Source organism: Alosa pseudoharengus, unplaced genomic scaffold (genome assembly GCF_046254945.1).
Source record: "Alosa pseudoharengus isolate Yale_2024_CS ecotype anadromous, Long Island Sound unplaced genomic scaffold, YU_APseudo_1.1 YU_APseudo_1.1_scf_18, whole genome shotgun sequence".
Classification (NCBI taxonomy): domain Eukaryota; kingdom Metazoa; phylum Chordata; class Actinopteri; order Clupeiformes; family Clupeidae; genus Alosa; species Alosa pseudoharengus.
In genome coordinates this window covers 30,611,345-30,629,012 of record NW_027468650.1, presented here as the reverse complement: position 1 = coordinate 30,629,012, position 17,668 = coordinate 30,611,345, and the positions used below count along the sequence as shown (strand labels likewise).

The following is a 17,668-nucleotide window of genomic DNA, read 5'->3' as shown; positions in this document are numbered from 1 at the left end:
GTTTGGTTGTTGACCTGGCTTGTAGAAACTCCTAGTGAGATAGGCTACAATGTTTAAAAAAATGAGCAACCTCACGTTTTTGAAAAAACATCTCATAAAATATCAATTATTTTGATTGCTTTGCTTTGATAGGTTAGATGTGAACTTAAACATGCTTGTTTTGTCACTGAAAAAACTAAAAAGAGGAGTTGAAGAGTACACATAGATGCAACATGTCACACAAGCCCTATGTCCTTACACTGAAAGAAAACAGTATCATGTAATTTCAACATTTTCCATGGAGCTCCCTAATAATATGGCATTCATTATATAGTTCATATAACAGCATCAAAAGCCCTTCACTGGGAGCTTTGATTGCTTTTAGAAGCTATGTTGTTTGTATTATGTACTGTATGCCCAATCAAAGTCATTTTATTACTTACTTACTACCATGGACAGATTATGAACTTTCGGGCCCCTGGGCCCAGATTTATTAAAGGCCCCCCACTAATTGTCGCATATGTGGGAGGGGGGGTTTAGGGGTCCTCCCCCAGAATTTAAAAAATTTGTTTGATGTGATTTCCTGTATTCTGGTGCATTTTGGGGATGGCCAATACTAAATTCAATCAGATTCATAGACTACATCCTGATGTGTTGATATTGAGGTAATGATTCCATGCAAAGGCTTGGGCTTCAGGGCCCCCTGACCCCTTGGGGGCCTGGGCCCGGTAGGCCCGTGCAGTAATCCATCCCTGCTTACTACCACTGTAAGTTGGTGGTATTTGTTTTCACTTGCTCTCGAATGGCAACAAAGATAAAACACTAAAAGTAGGTCATACCAATTCCTCTTAGAAACAAGAGAGACCCATGCCTCTTTAGATAAATCAGAGCGGACAACATTGTGGTTGTGCATTGAGAATGCACCTTATATGCTGGATAATATTGATAGAGTTTGGCATCCGTACATTTAGGGGGAAAATATGAATTTTTAAAATCACAAATAAACCAAGGATTGAATCCAACTTAGAATCATTATGGATCATTGTCACTCGCCCTATTCCAAACATTGGTTTGTGTAGATGCACTCTCACACCTACGTTTTAGGCCATTAGGGTGCCAATAAGATTCTACATCTTAGACAAGCATAGACATTTCAAATAGCAAGGAAGTTAGGGCCTATGATGCAGTCGTGCTGAAACTTGCTGGTGGTTTAATATGCAACACCTCTTTACTTGCATCTAAACCCAGAAGCCCGTCACTTTGACGCAGCTACAAGCAGTCTAAGGCATCTAAAAGCATTGCGAGCCAACTACCTAAGGCATGCAAAACCTTGAAAAATATATGCTCACTAACATGCTGTCTTTTGGATATATGTAATTGCCAATATTGTTATGTGAAAGCTTGTCTCACATGTTCGCTTTGGTGTTCTGTGCTTGACCACCGAACTACATTAGTGTATAACCTGGGTGTCTAGTGGGAGCAACAAGTGTGTTTGTCTGTCCTTATATGTCCCCAGGCCTACCACCAAAATTAATTTGAAGATGATGTCAAAAACAGCTGCCAGAGAGTGGCTTATTGTTGCATAGTGCTGCATGTGCGTCCAGTGTGTAGCTGCATGAAGAAAATCCTTAATGACAGGGTGAATTCGTTGTTAAAATAAAATAAATATTTGCTCAGGCTTATACTCTACACACGCTGGTTTCCTTAACATCAAGAAGAGTTAACTGAGGCTGAGGCACATATACAACTAGATGACTCATGCAAGAAAGGTAATCACTAGAAATGATGTAGACCGGCTGCAGGGCAAACCCCTTTGTGGTGGAATACCCTTGTTGTGGTCCGTGCAGTCGGTGAACGACTGCATAAATCAGTCTTGGAATCGCCCCTGAAAGTCCCTCCAATAGAAATGGCTGTACTAAAGCTGCTCCGTGACATCGTCCAATCGGCCAGGGTGTAATATTAGTAGTCGCGCAGCAATTGGTTCAAAGAAAATGAACGTTTTGTGTGCGCTTCAACAGCCCCATCTCTGGCAGGTGGTGCATGTTCGGAAACAGCCTACAATGTTTAGGAAGATAGCTAGGTAGTCATAGGTTATCAACGTAATTTGTTTCCCGTTTTCCTTTACTTTTTTATACGAATTTCACAGTATGTGCCAATACATGTTCTGCACTAGTGCCGTGCGTGGTTTGGTTTCTTCAAGTCACTTTCTGTTGTATATTCTGTGCACTGAGTGATCCCGATGCGGAGTGGATTACGGGTGCTATGCCTGCGTTGAGAAAAAAGGACTGAATAAAGGCTGATAGTTTCTCTGCAAGCACCACAGACCTTGAATGAAAACCGTCGAACCTCTGTGAAGGCAAGTTCCTGCACATTTAACCGCAGGGTTTTTCCACTTTTGCCATTTTTCCCGAGCATCGATATCGTTTCTGAGTGTTCTTGCCTTTTGTTTTGATTTAGAGGCATACTGCGGAGCCATTTCACGATGAAGCACGACTGAACGGAGTTTAAAAAATGAGGAAGCATTTTTTAAAAGATTCTTTAAAGATAGAGGCCTCATCATCTACAGGCCCAGATCTTGGCGAAAAGGGGGAAAGGGGTCCATGGAGCCAGATGAATAAAATCGAGTGAAATGGAACACGAGACACGCGGACGCAGAGACATAGACAATGTATTAAAGACGGCGATTCGTGCAAGTTTGAAGTCTATCCGAAGAAAATGAAGTACTCCGTATGCTAAACGTGAAATTGAGCATTATTGTACTCTATTTTTCTATGTATTTCATAAGGAAGGTTTCTGTTGGAGAGGCTCTGCTAACAACGCTACCTAATCCATGAAATTCCTTCTCCAGGATTTGGAATAGTTATCATTTTTTATATTTTTTATTTGAATTTTTGATCTGGATCCAGCGTTGATATTATTCAATGGAAGTATGTTATCAGTTGCCGGTTTTGCCTCTAGACAGGCCGGTTCCCAAGCATGTACTCAGCCGGAGGGGAGCCATCAGTTTCAGCTCCAGCTCCTCTCTGTTCGGGGCCCCCGATCCACGACAGCTGTCACAGGTATTTTGTTTACATTGACATCGATTTTACATTTTCTACAGGATGGAAGACATTGCATTCGCGATTATTCGATGATAATATCTGTTTACTGAAACCTTTGGTATATTTCGAGGAGGAACAAACAGGTGATTCATGGGAACCCCCTCCCTCCTTCAAACATGCATTTGCTGCTACTTCTCTGGAGGTTTACCAGAACTGTGTTTGATGTATAAATAGCAACGAAATCCACTATTAATGTGTCATTCTAATATGGAGATTATCGAAAGCAATTGCTTGTTGACAGAGAAAATTTGACATATTGACCCCAACCCCCTACCTACCTCCCTGCAACTTATAAAATTGCACCCAGTTGCAGGCAAAATGTTATCCTTGTTTCAAGTCGTCATGAATTTAATATTCTCCAAATTTACACATGGTAAATCCATAACATTTACTCTACTGAGACAGATGTATTCTTACTGTTCTGGGATTAGAGTTTTGACTCCCATATTTCACGGTTACTGTAGAGGTGACATTTCTGTTACTTGGTGTAGGCCTAATAAAGTGTATGTGAATGTAATGACCTCCAGCACACTATATTTCGTCCTGTAAACCAGGCTTTAAGAAAGTTTTGGAGAACATATTGTGACGTGAAGTAATTGATATTGAAGAGGTGCCCCCCCCCCCCCCCCCCACACACACACACACCCCACCCATCAGTTATCTACACAAAGGGAGAGACTTATAATTTGCTTAACTGGTCTGTGTCTGTTTTGGTCTACTAAAAGTGTGCTATCAACTCCAAAATAAGGGCTAGGCCTTGGTCACCGAGCAACTCGTATTGACACATGAGCAGATGACTTGGACTGTTTGTACACCAGTTATTACTCAAGTCTCAAAAGGGAACATCACATCCCTCAAATTTCAGCCCTGTGTTTCAAAATAAAACGGTCTTGGTGACCTCTAAACTTCATTGTTTACCTTTGTTAACAACAGTTGTGCAAGGGCACATTCATACTCCGTTGTATGCAAGATCTGTGTATTGTAGTGAAGTATTTTGCAGAGGACCAATGAACAGAATGGGAATGGAATTCTCATTAAATGAGAATTTGTAAAAATAACATCTTGCTTATATGTACGCATAACCCCCCTAAGTTCTGTTTTAAATTTACTTGTGTGTGTGTGTTTGTGTGTGTGTGTGTGAAATTACTGGGTTTACATTGTTTATGTTAAATTAGTCAAGGAATGTTCTCAGAGACTCTTAGTGTTACACTGAGAGGCCTCTTTAGTATCTCTGGTCGACCACCCACAAGCTTTTTATTAAGAACTGCCGTATCAGACCGCTCAGCTGTGTCCAACCCCTTTTTCTCTCACTAGTACACCATTACAGTCACTTCCTCTTTACACCACACACACACACACACACACACACAGTACACACATATACTGAACAGACACAATCACACAGACACACACGCACACAAACCCACAAAGGAAAACACAATGGAAGTTTAGATGGGGTACATTTATTGTCAGTTACTACAATATAGGGATCTTTAGTACATAGACATGTCCCCACTTCTTCTCTTTTGTGCTTCTTCCACATGGAAATGATGCCCCCCCAACCATGAATGGCCCTGTTCGCAAGCAGTGCTGTGACCAGGGGGCCTCAATGCATGGGCACTTAGGCCGACCGGCAATGAAAGGCCCATCTCTCTCTCTTTCCTGGCCCATTAGATGAGCTGAGCCTTGTGGGGTTAGAGGAGAGAGAGCGGTAAAGTGGTAGATGAGCTGAGCCTTGTGGGTAAAGTGGTAAATTCCTCGGCGGCGGGGTCACGTTTGCCTGTTGTTTTTTCCCCCTGGCTGTTTTGTTTTGGACTCATTTGGAGGCAAGGTGGCACGTTGTGGCGGCATGTCACAGTAAGCCTTTCAAGCCTCTCATGGCACTTCAGTTCCATGGAATGCTCACAGTGCCCTCAGTAACGAGAGGGAGAGGGAGAGAGAGAGAGTGAATGTGTTGGACAGAGAGAGGGAGGAACGGTGAGAAAGTTGGAAGTAAAGATTGTGCATAGTTTTTAAGGGGGCTTCTATTTGCCTTTTGTAAACACTGCATTTTCCCATCTGTATCTGTTTCCCAAGTGTGAGCTGCAGCAGTGTGTGTGTGTGTGTGTGTGTGTGTGCGTGTGTGTGTGTGTGTGTGTGTGTGTGCGTGTGTGTGTGTGTGTCGCCATGCTGCTGTGTTTGTGGGAGCTTAGGCAGGCTACCATTGCAGAGGGAGGCAGTAAAACATGTGCATAGGCTCAGGGGGCAGTAGTTTGGCCTGGTGCCAACATCGCAGATGGCTAGAGTCTTTTCTTTCTCTCTCTGTCACTCTTACTTTCTTTCTTTCTTTCTTTCTGGTTCTCTGTCCATTCTCTTTATGTTTGTCAAAGACTGTTTTGCTTTAGTGAAGACCTTTGCAGTGAGCTATCGTCTACAGTGGAGGGAAAACAGTTTCTGGAAGGGAGTTTAAATTAGTTTAGGTTTTGGCAGGTTGTATGAGACTGTGTAGAAATAAGTCACCAGTAACCACAACCCTTTAATGACACCTGCAAACAAAGGCACGAAATGTGGCCTTTATTTGTAACCTTGTGAACATAGTTACTCTACTTTCAGATTAATTAACAAACGTCCATAATCATGGTTTCAAATAATTCAATGAAAAATGCTGTCCACCAAAGCAATATCATCAAAACAGTTCTGGCAGTGCCCAGACGCAATTGTGCATTGACTGTAAGTTCGGTGTTCGGCGTACTGGACAGTATCTCCCCCCTCCACCCAGTCCCTCTTCCAAATATCCTGGCTGTGTTGGAAACCTGCCAAGCATGATTGTGTCATTTACAAGCTAACACACTTGCAATCAGCAGAGAGGTGGGTGGGGTTGTGTTGGCATGAGGGTGGGTGTGGATGACATTAACATACAGTAAAGCATGACGCTTCCTGCTACTCAAGTTCAGAGCATGAGGCACCCAAAGTGCCGTCATGTGACCTGCACGTGAGTGAGGTATGCCCATGAAGTAGCACGTCTGATTTGCGTGTATGCGCTTGAATGTGCTGCAAGACACAGCGCAATGTTACGTGCGGCCCAGCGCGCCTCTGCACCCCCTGCTGTGCGGGAGCGTTGGGGCCTTGGCTTTGCCGATGACGGGCAGTGCACACACATACCTCGCCCACCCACAGTTTGTCATGACTTTGACATTTCCAGCCTTTTCTGACACCCAAAAAGCATGAAGGAAACGGCGTGGCCTCTGGCTCTGTGGCCCGGAGCTGCTGCCCTGTCATCACGCGGCCCGCCGCAGGCTGATGGCAGCTCTGACGGCAGCTCTGACGTGTGCATGAGAACCAGATAGCGAGTAGAGAGGACGGAGCGGCGCTGAGAGACGCGCTGTTCCTCCAGAGGCCTATCGCCAGGCGACTTTTAAGACAGGACAGGGTGAGATGAGAGTACTTTTTTCTTTTTTTTTTTATCGAAGGAGTTTGTTTATCTTAACTTCAGCGATAAGCATTTCATGCAGGGCTGCTGGATTGACGTAGTTTCAGGATGTGGTAAGAAGGAGCGGTCCAGAGGTTTGGGTTTCACAACTCGTTCTAGCATGTAACCCATGCGTGACAGGGCTGCAGCGCCAAATCAACAATATAACAAGGACTAAGACATGTCTAGAAAGTAGTGAAAACAATGTACAAAAATGAAAAGCTTTTGATGTTATGCTCCATGAAGTACAAATGCTTTTTGGAAGCAAGACATAGTCTTTTTGTCTGTGTTTTGAGCATAAAAACATCAACAGTTTCCAAGTTGTTAGTTGTTGCAGCAGTAACAACAATTCCTCCTGGTTTTGACAGGAACAGGTTTGGTCACAAGTTAATGGGAAAATCAGTCTGGAGAAATTACTTAAATTTGTCATGGCAGGACTCACTTTCTAGGATTGTCATTGTAATGTTCATAAAATGTAAAGTTCTGTTTATATATATTGGAATTTCTCTATCACGTGTGCAAGCCCAGATACTTCTGTCATATAGAAGACTAGGGGCTATACTGAGTGGACATTTTGATTGGGAAAACACAAAGCGAAACAGACCTTTGGACCGTTGTTTTACTGCAGTTTGAATGCTGTTTGAACCGTGAGGATTGTGTGGCCAAAGAAAATGCTGCTGTGAGCTGCTGTGGGGTAAACCAAAAGCAGCTGAAATCCGGCAGGCGTAGCTTCCCCTTCAGACCGATGGCCCTGTGAACTCTGAAAAGATATAAACACTGTTGTTGATATCAAAAGGGATTAGTAGTCTGTTTGAGAGCATCTGCTGAAACTCCCTTCCTGACCTTTGTTCTGAGGACATGTCTTGCACAGTTCTCACGGTGCACCATGGGATCATGTTCTTGATGTACTGGCATCTTGGTAGTTCTTCACCATGGTAATACTATTGTTTGCAGTGTGGATACACCATAGTATCCTGTGTGTTACTATACACTTAGTATAGTTTTTGAATGTTTTTTTGGTCACGCATCAGAATGCCGTTTAATGTCATTGGACTGATGGGGGCTGAACAACATTTTCATGAAGAGTGATTGTATGTATGATTGTACAACTCGATCCTTGATGCGTCACCAACCTAGTTCCTCTGTTGCGCACTAAAACCTCCTGACGCACTGACACCTCATTTAAGAACCGTGCTTTCAAGATCATAATGGCTGTACAAGACCACTAATAGCCCATCAAGGTTCAAGTGTCTGCACATAAAAAGTTGAGTGCCCAGGTAAACTCTGTACACAGGCCTGTGTGTGTGTGTGTGTGTGTGTGCACGTGTAGTAACAACTATCTCTTCTAAATACCTTGCTGTAAAAACCTGTGTTTATTGCCCCCCATTTACAGGAATGCAGAGTCCCGTTATACAGCTTTTTGCTGAGTGTTGGTCAAGTAACTTATAAGGAAGCTCTGAATTTACGAGCCTGTCAACCACGGCAGCTTTAATATCTGTGAGTTTTGGGATGCGTTGTGGATAAGACTTAATGGCGTCCAGGCCTTGCTTGGCTTCCTGTTTTATTTACCCTGGCTGCTCTTGATCCCTTCCCTGCTTGTGATAAATGGCAGTAAATCAGGAGGAATCGATGTGCTTATGAGTTGTCACAATCAAGGCAAGTTGGAACTGAACTTCTGTCTTTAAACTCTCCTTTGTGGTGTTAATTGTTTACATTATGCAGAGTTTGCCAGTACAGCAGATACATAGCCGATGGGGTAAAATGTTACCAATGGATAGGGAAAGAGCTGTCAATTTCCTGCTGGGAAGAATCAGCCAATCCACAATGACAACATACTTTGTGGCCATAGATACTGGCACCTGATTGACCAATCCCAAGCCCCACCTCCCATTGTTATTGTTGCTCGGTAGGACAATTTTGGTTAGAACTTTTTTCCATGATTTGGACAGAACATGACAGATGCCTATGGTTCCGTCTCGCCAGGTGCCACATAGTGTTGATGAGAGGAAATATGTTCGTCAACAACCTTTTTTCCATGACTAAAAGATTAGACGATGACGAGACTGCACCGATGTCCTGAAACACTGACTAAGACAATCTTAAAGGTAAACTATGCAGTATTGGCAATTTCCTTACTGTTTTCTCGGTTTTTGCTTCTTTTTCGCTGGCTCTGTCATGACGAATGTCTGAGAAACTCCATCGCTACCTTTTTCTAGCCGGTGCCTGGCGTGTATATGTATTTGAATGCAGTAAATCAATTCGTTAAACTCGTTATACTTCCTGACACTGAGGCCGTCGGCCCGCCGGCCCACAGTTGCAAGGGTGGTTTTTCCGCTCACAGGCACTAGGGGGAAGCGAGACGGCCACCACTCAACCCGAAAAAAGTCATATAACCATTCCAATGACTCTGAAGCTGTGAAATGAAGGTATGTTAAGCTAAAAAACCTGCATAGTGTGCCTTTAACATGCATTATGGTTGACAAAAAAAGACGAGACTAAAATGTTTTGCATGACATAAAAACTAAGATAAAATCTCTCTTCATTTTCGTCCACATAATGAGAAGACAGAATATATTGGAACAAGAACACTGGAGATTTCTGCCAGTTAGCAAGCTAACTGCCTAAGCTTTATGCCACAACGCTACTGTAACCCATAAGTTGAAGCTTCTCTCATACATATACGAATTAACATCCCCCATAATGTCCAAACGAAAATGTTCAGCAAGTAATGTCAACCAGTGTTTCCCACAGAATTAAATTCTATTTGTGGTGGTAGGTTTGCAGAATTAACTCGAATGCAACAGTTTTTAACAAATTAGTGCAGCCTGGTTATGATTCTAAACAGATTTAAGCACAATTTAGTACAATCATTGTGTGGTGGTCAATGTTGATATGGTGGTGGGCCGCCACAAATAAGTCAATGTATGGGAAACACTGTCAACTATTTAACTAGATAACTGATGATGCAAAGTTTGCTAGCAAGTAAGCTTATATGGAAAGTTCGCTAGCAAGTTAGCTAAGATGGAAAGTCTGGGGAATGTGTTGCGTTTGGGCGCATATCGCCATCTAGCGTGGCGGAGTAAAACATTAATACTTGGGTCTACGACAATGTTTCTCAGACGAAGGACCACTAAAAAAGAAACGCATGGACCACCTTGCTAAAACTTGCTTATTGTCTTTGCACTTTGCTTATTGTGTCAGAGGATTCATATGATTTAAACTGGCATATCTTACATAGACAGTGTTGCAGAACTGTTTGGATTTACATACAAGTTTGTTCAATATTGCAAACAACTCATCTATATTTTACCACGTCTGCTCGCAGACCACTTGGGATAGCTTGCGGACCACCAGTGTTCCCCGGACCACACTTTGAGAAACACTGGTCTACGAACCGAGCTATAACTGTGGCTCGACTTACCTGTGCATGTAAACATACTGACTGACAAACAATCAGAATGTGTAATTATAACAGACGAGTAGCCCTGTGGACACACAATGTTGTTGGAAAATTGAGATGTGTGAAACACTATTTGACTGAAATGGTAATCAGAAATAATTTGTTATAAAAAAAAAAGACTTAAATGTTTGACTAAAACTTGACTAAGATAACTAGTTTTCTTTTGACTTAAACTAGACTAAAATGATGAGAGTTTTAGTCAACTAAAACCTCACAAGACTAAGACTAAATTAAAAATAGGTGACAAAATTAACACTAGTGCCATATAGATAGATAGATTCTTTCTTTCTTTCTTTCTTTCTTTCTTTCTTTCTTTCTTTCTTGATCCCCAAGGGGAAATTCAAGACATATAGACAGAGAATATAAAGATGGCGGTAACACACTTACACTTTTAGCCGAATTAGTTAGCCTGGCATCGGCCATGAATTTGGCCAGAACGTTGTCCTTCTCTCCTGCTCTGTATAATACCTCCATGCTAAAGATCTACCTAGTGTCAACAAGGGCAGGACATCAGCAGTATAACGTTGTTGTTTGTTTGTTGTTGTTGTTGTTGGCATCTTGACCATGACCATGCAGTCGTGACTGCTACGATTGGGCAGATGGGCTCTCTCTCTCTCTCTCTCTCTCTCTCTCTCTCTGTTTCTCATTCACAGTCATGGCGTGGCTCCATCTCTCTTAAAGCTGCCTTTGGCCATCCTCAGATGCACCTTCTGTGTTCTCATGACCACCTAGATGATGGTCAAAGGCAGGCGTTCTCAGAGACTGAACACACAACCAATGGTGAAAACAAAGACGTTTTGGACAATAATGGGTTTTTTTTGGTGCCTGAAAAGAATACTTTTTTAAGATGGGTTCACTTTTTTCAAAAAGCAATCCTTACATTGACATTTGGCAGACTGAACTTTTTGAAAGAGTTGACAATATGACCCCCAACTCTATCCAGTATCCATGACTTATAATTGCTAGCATGTAGCGTCACTTTAGATCAGACACACCCATACAGGGCTTTGGCGGCTGATGTTTCTGGTAGATTATAGAATAGATCTTACTCATAGAAATGGAAGAAACAGGTTGATTACCATAATGTGTTTGATGATCAAAAATAGATTTTCTACTCAAGATGTGCCGCAGACTTTGGACTTCTTAATTTTCACAGAGAATGAAAGGTGATTGGATTGATCAAGTCTTGTAGTGACATGGTATTGACTGATTTTGAAACGACCAAGTTAGCAACAGCATTTTCAACTGTTCTTTGTGTTTCTGTGTGGACTAGAGTATCCAAAACATTATGTACTTTTTAAAAATGTTTTTATTAAATAGCCGTGGTATGGTGACCTCTCTGTCCGCTTACTCCCCCTCCCTTTGTTAGGCCGAGGATGTACTTGCTTTTAACACATACGCGCCATGGCTGCCATGCATATCTGTGTCCGTATGGTGCATGGGTGGTGCACGGCCTCAGAAATGACCATGGCACGAGTACGGGAGATACAGTAATGACGTGAACGTTTGGGGTGGTAGTATATGTGCAGCACGTGACTACATGAGCATGCAAGGCTGGCTTTATGGAGTGGATGAGAACAGGGGATTCCACCATGGAACAGGAACCTCTGGAGGATTTAGGTCAGCAATTGTGAATCTTGTGTTTCCAGCCTTTTTTTTTAAAGGAAAAAAAAAGCAATACACATCTGTGGTTCTCAACTTTCAAGGCATGTGGTGGATTCAAACCACATGCACTTGAGGCCAGACATCTTCATCGCTCCAAGTTGGAACAGGACGCCCCCCCTCAAACACACACACACACAGTGTGTGTATCTGACCCGAACTCACATCTTTAGTTTATTTAGTCTGTGACGTAGCCCTTGCGCTGTGGCAAAGCTCTCCTTTTACAGAGGAAATCAATAGGAAATGAGCATTAAGCGCTGGTTAGATGAGCCTCTACCTTTGACCCAGTTGGAGAGGAGAGCCAGGGCAAACCATCATGAGAGACTGATGCAGTGTTGTAGAGGCCGTGTGTGTGTAGAACCCCCTCACCACCAAGCTCCGGAGGCAGTCACAGCCCCGTCAGCCCTGCCGTCAGCAGCATGAAGATGTGGAGAGAGGGAGAGAAATGGGAGTGAGTGTCAATTGAGATGAGACACTTAAGCGTTAGTAAGTTTCCTTTATTATCGGTACAAACCAAAACCAATCAATTAAAGAAAATCTAGTACTACTATTACTACTATTACTACTATTAAATCTACTAAAAAAGAGAGGGAGCGAGAGGAAGGGAGACGTGTGGGAAAAAGAGGTGATAGTTTTCCAAACCCACCTCAAGGCCAACCAGTCACAGCATAGCTTTGGCATAGCCCTGCTCTCAGCCAAATTTGCATGCAGCTTTACTCTCGTTCTCTCTCTCTCTCTTCTTTCTTTCTCTCTCTCTCTTTGTTTCTCTGTGTGAATGTGTGTGTGTTTGCACGTGTGCTCACATACTATCTGCTGAGTCTCATTCTCTCTCTCTCACAGACACACATACTCACCCACACCCACACACATGCGTGCAGTGTCTGTTCGCGTAAGTCAGGGAGGCCGTGCCGCTCTAGTGGAAGGGGGGGGAGGGGGGGCATAAGCTCCAAGATGAAAGTGTAAATGAAAAATAAATACGCTGCATGTACCCATTACAGAGCCATGCCGGTCCTGATGTTGATGGCTGTGTGTGTGTGTGTGTTCATGTGTTTTGGCAATTTAGTAAACAAAGTGTACAGTGTGCACTCCGGGTCTGTTGAGAAGACGGCTTCTGCTGTGCTTTCTCTGCCCAGCCCCTCCTTGCTCGTGCGTCAGTGTCACCATACGCCTGGTTGGCTGTCGCTAGGAGCCTGTAGGGGGAGGGGGGCTATGGAGGAGAGGGAGAGAAGGAGGGGGGGAGGGGGGCAGTGTGTCGCTCACAGAGGACACAGGGAGCCCCTGCCTGCCTGCTCCCTTGCGCTTGAGTGTGTGTAGTTGAGTGTGTGTGTGTAGTTGAGTGTGTGTGTGTAGTTGTGTGTGTGTTACGGTGGCGCCTGTCCCATGATTGTGCGGTCAGGTGACGGCAGCATGGCTAAGACAGCTGCACTAAGCCCCTGCGTGAACGCTCGCTGTCTGGGCCTCGAGTCCGACTCCATCGGTGAGCTGCCACTTATCTGAGCCAAAGAGGAAATGCGCGCACGCATGCACCGATACACCACTCACTCACGGCCGCTCACGCTAATCCTTAGCCTCCACTCACAGTGTTCGTCCAGAATCACACGCACATATACCCACATGGAGAAACTATGATCTTGAGCATACTGGAGAGCCAATGGGAATTGCTTTGATTTGGTCACTAGTGGTGATTCTGGCCAAATGGATGTTCTCTAAGGTAGGTGGCGTATTAGTGTAGCCAAACTAATACTGGGCGACTTCTCAGCTCACTACACTTTAGTTTTGGTAATGAGCCTAAGGTCACTTTGCCGCTTTGTGTGTGTGTGTGTGTGTGTGTGTGTGTGTGTGTGTGTGTGTGTGTGTGAGATTTTGTTATGGAGCCGATAAGATACCAACTCGATTGTTTTCCCCCTAAATGTCAAGTTGACCATGGTTTGCAGCAATTGTGTCTACACACAAAGATTAAACATTGATTGTGCTTAAAAGCAGAATATGTAACCTCTGAATGATGGTGACTGAAATCGTCTTTGAGTTTTAGTCACTTCCCGTTAGTTATTCGGATGGTTTTGCTTGTCATTGGAAGAAGGGCATTACGATACAGCTCAACAGCTCATTAGCTCAATAGTCAACTAATAATAACACTAAAGGATAGCTTAAAGTTTAACCAAGCCAATAGATCTAGAGCCTTCTAATATCTGTTGAGAGTTGATGTTGCAACTCATGATATATAAGAGCCAAGAACATATCTAGGTAATGGCCTCTGAGAGGCGATTCTCTCTTCCTGAAGTCACCACAGGTTTTTTTTCCTTTGAGGAGTGCTGTGCTGTTTGCATTTTGAATGGAGTGTGTGTATGCTCCCTCTTCTTCAGCCATTCCTCATACTGTTTTACACAGTGCCTTGATGTTTTCCCTCAGCATGTCTGGTGGACGGTGGAGATTCTCTGGCAAACGGACCTCAGAGCATAGCTAGGATTCCTCATGTATCTGAGAAAATGAGTCAAGGGGTGCTACTTAGCCTAGTCATTTTTTGACATGGTTTGCATTGTCGTCATCCAATCGCCCGGTTTTCTTTAGTTGTACTGTAGGTTAGATTTTGAGAACAAGACCTTTGGTACTTCTCTGCAAACTTTAAGATTGCATCTTGTAGTGGATGCCGGTACAATGACATCTGAGTATGTTAATCAAAGAGTAGAACAGAGTGTTTTTCAATGTCATACATTTTTTTGCAACTTTGATAATAATTGGTTGATGGATGAATAAGACACAACTCTGTTGTTCAGCTCTGACTCCAGATCTCACCTGGCCCTGGTTTGGCCCAGCAAAACCTGAAAATGAGTCGACGTCGAGTTTAGGCTAATCCGTCGTCTGCTTGTGTCAGACAGTTTTGTGTACCTGCCCCGGCTGGGGGTGGAAGACTGCTATAGTTGTGACGTAAACGAGAGGTGGCTATGCCGAGATGTCACAGGTGTGTGAGTTAGCGGTGTGTTTTTACTTGGGTGTCTGTGTACTGTAGACTGAAGATGCATGGGAAACCAGATTCAGGTGAAATCTTTTACTATTTATTATAGCATGGCTGTTGTGTTGGTTCTTAATTGATCAAACATGGAGCACAGGCGGCCTGCCTGTGTTCCACCCCCACCCCCACACACACACACACTCACACTCAGACACACGCACGCCACTCATCACACACATTAGGAATTACTCATACACTAAACAGCAGTGGTGTGTGTAAACAGTGTGGTTGTTGATGCTAAAATATCACCATGCCAGTTGCCGGCTGAGTCAGACAGCGGGAGTTGGCTCATCATTTTCGAAATGGCTGGTTGGGAGCTTGTGGTGTGATGGCGGTGCTGATGGTGATAATGGCTGGTTGGTAATGGGCGACGGTGATGGCGTAGACGTCATGAGGCTTTTGTAGGGCGTGACCCTGACGTTTAAGTTCTACGTAAACTGTCGGCGACACCCTGGTATTTAGCTTTGACAGAACCAGCAAGGTTATGATGGATCATTAGATGCCAACCGACAAATACCACGCAGGCTGGGAACGCAGTCAGATGGACGCTTGAGAAGCTGAGAACCTGTCCATGAGCATCAACTCACCAGCTCGACTTAAAACCTGTTTAAAAGCTGTAAACTACTTTTATGCTGTCTTTAAAGCACGTCTCAAGACAACAGTTCACTTGTTTATAAACACACATAAAACGAGGTAAACTCAAAAGGTTGAGAGTATTTTGTGGGCCATTCGTGTTAAGCAGTGTTTCATCTGAAAATGGAGCATTGCCAATAAGCCATCAGGACACACCATAGTCATCCTGTCCTTTCCCAAAAACAAAATGGCGTTGCTGTGATTGGCCAAAGGCAAAAGGCTGTTAGATCTGGCTGGCTGTTCTCTCTCTCTCTCTCTCTCTCTCTCTCTCTCTCTCTCTCTCTCTCTTTCGCTCTCTCACACACACACACTGATAAAAATCTGCGCACATCTTTTCTTTTTTTTTTCTGTCTCTCTCCTTCTGTATTTCTTTTAACTCACACGGCAAGATCGTAAACCCTGTGTAGTTAGGGGGTTTATTCCTGTCATAAAACTCTTCCTGGTTGGCTGGGAGAGCTCGGCTTCTCGGGCTTTTGGCACACAAAGGGAAGGGTATTGCTACAAAGTGTTCCACTTGCTTTTTTTATTATTCGAGAGAAGCCGGGGGCGCGGGGTGGGGGGTGGGGTGCGCAGATTGATAATGGATAAAAATCAACTATGCAAATTGGTTCAGTCCATTGACGTCATAGTCTGAATTGGATGGCACCAGGGGACACCCTAGCCAGTGATTTGAATGCAGCACTGGAAGCCAGAGAGAGAGTGAGGGAGAGGGAGAGACTGTGTGTGTGTGTGTGTGTGTGTGTGTGTGTGTGTGTGTGTGTGTGTGTGTGAAGGGTGGATGGAGAGGTAAGCCAGCGTGAGGCAAGCCTGGTCCTGTCCTATCTGTGACTAACCCTGACTACATACACGCCACACACACACACACACACTCACTCACTCACTCACTCTTACACACACACACACACACACTCACTCACTCACTCACTCACTCACTCACTCACTCACTCACTCACTCACTCACTCACTCACTCACTCACTCACTCACTCACTCACTCACTCACTCACTCAACTCACTCACTCAACTCACTCACTTAACTCACTCACTCACTCACTCTCTCTAACGAAAACAAACACTGGCAGGGGGAGGTCTTTTGACAACATTACCCACAGAGATCCCAGCGTTCCCTATGGCTGCCTGAGTGTGTGTGTGTGTGCGCGCCCATGTGTGTGTGTGCATGTGTTAAAGACGGTGTGTGGGTGAGCTGCAGATGACTTTATTCCCTCCCACTGAGGCAGGCATATCCACCACCATTTCCTCTCGCTTCCCAAAAGCACTGCTATCTCTCATGATTCTCCTACCCCCCCCTCCCTCTTTTCTCTTTATCTATCTCTTCCCCTTTCCTTACCTCCACACCACACACACAGACCCAACATGCATTCTCCACTCCACCACCCCTTCTCCATGTCTGCTGCATCTTTTCCTCTCTGTCTAGGTCCTTTTTGCTCACGGTCATGCTCTCTCCCTTTCTCTCTCTCCTCTTTCTCTGGTCTCTCTTTATCTGTCTCCCTTTCTCTCTCTCCTTCTCTCTCTCTCTCCTCTCTCTCCTCTCTCTCTCTCTCTCTGTGCTCTCCTACTGTGAGGTTCCTTGCGTGCCGCTTAAGCTTGGTCATTTTTGTTCTTGTATTAATCAGCGAATGGCTTAGCTGCGCTGCCAAATGTATACAGCTGCTTCTCTGCGCCGCATGGGATTAAGCCGCCGGTCCTGGGACTAGATAGCGCTCGGAATCGAGAGCTTCTCCCGCCACAAGCCCCACGTTGAAGGCCAGGCCTAGTCGTGTAATCCCTGGCCACGAGACAGATCGGTGGGGAGGGAAAGCGTAGGGGAAACTGTAAAAGCGCTATGCCGTAACCGCTTTGAACATAGTGAGCCACGTGAAGCCAGCTGTGCTGAAGCAGAGAGCGTGATGTCAGTCTCTCATGAATTGTTTTTCAAAGAGTAGGCTTTAGGCTTGTGTGTGTGTGTGTGTGTGTGTGTGTGTGTGTTTTTTAAGGAGTTGTAATCGCAGAATCGCAGTGTACTGACGTCACGTTTGCCATCCACAGCTCTGAATATTTCAGAGGGCAACATGCGCAAGACAAAATGAAGCAGCGCCAGCAGCAGCACTACCCAAAATGCATCCAATGAGAGTTGATGTATTGGCTAGGTGTACTTTTACATACAATGATTCTCAATAAACACTAGCAGTCATTGGAGGACATTGTTCAGGGGGATGCATAGACTGCACATTTAGGGGTAAGAGAGTTCCAGTAGGGCAGCATAGTTGTCAGTCTTGGTATAACTCTGAACAAGGGCAATTTGATAGTCAGTCAGACGGAGCAGGCATAACACCATATATATTTTGTGGTAGTGACATTATCAGTGTCAACACAGAGT

At 44.3% G+C, this 17,668-nt stretch overlaps 1 protein-coding gene across 7 annotated transcripts in view; it reads left to right on the top strand.

The window, feature by feature from the left end:
• The first annotated feature begins 2,007 nt into the window (after positions 1–2,007).
• pde7a (phosphodiesterase 7A) overlaps positions 2,008–17,668 on the top strand; it is a 28,315-nt gene continuing 12,654 nt past the window's right edge. For 2 of the 7 annotated variants that reach the window (XM_076290884.1, XM_076290881.1), the window contains exon 1: positions 2,009–3,038. In XM_076290884.1, the coding sequence (XP_076146999.1) occupies positions 2,901–3,038 (138 nt within the window). In that variant the 5' untranslated portion in view covers positions 2,009–2,900. Of the gene's footprint in view, positions 3,039–6,078; positions 6,490–13,043; positions 13,362–17,668 lie in introns of those variants that run through there. The other 5 variants (XM_076290880.1, XM_076290883.1, XM_076290885.1 and 2 more) reach the window with 5 other exon arrangements.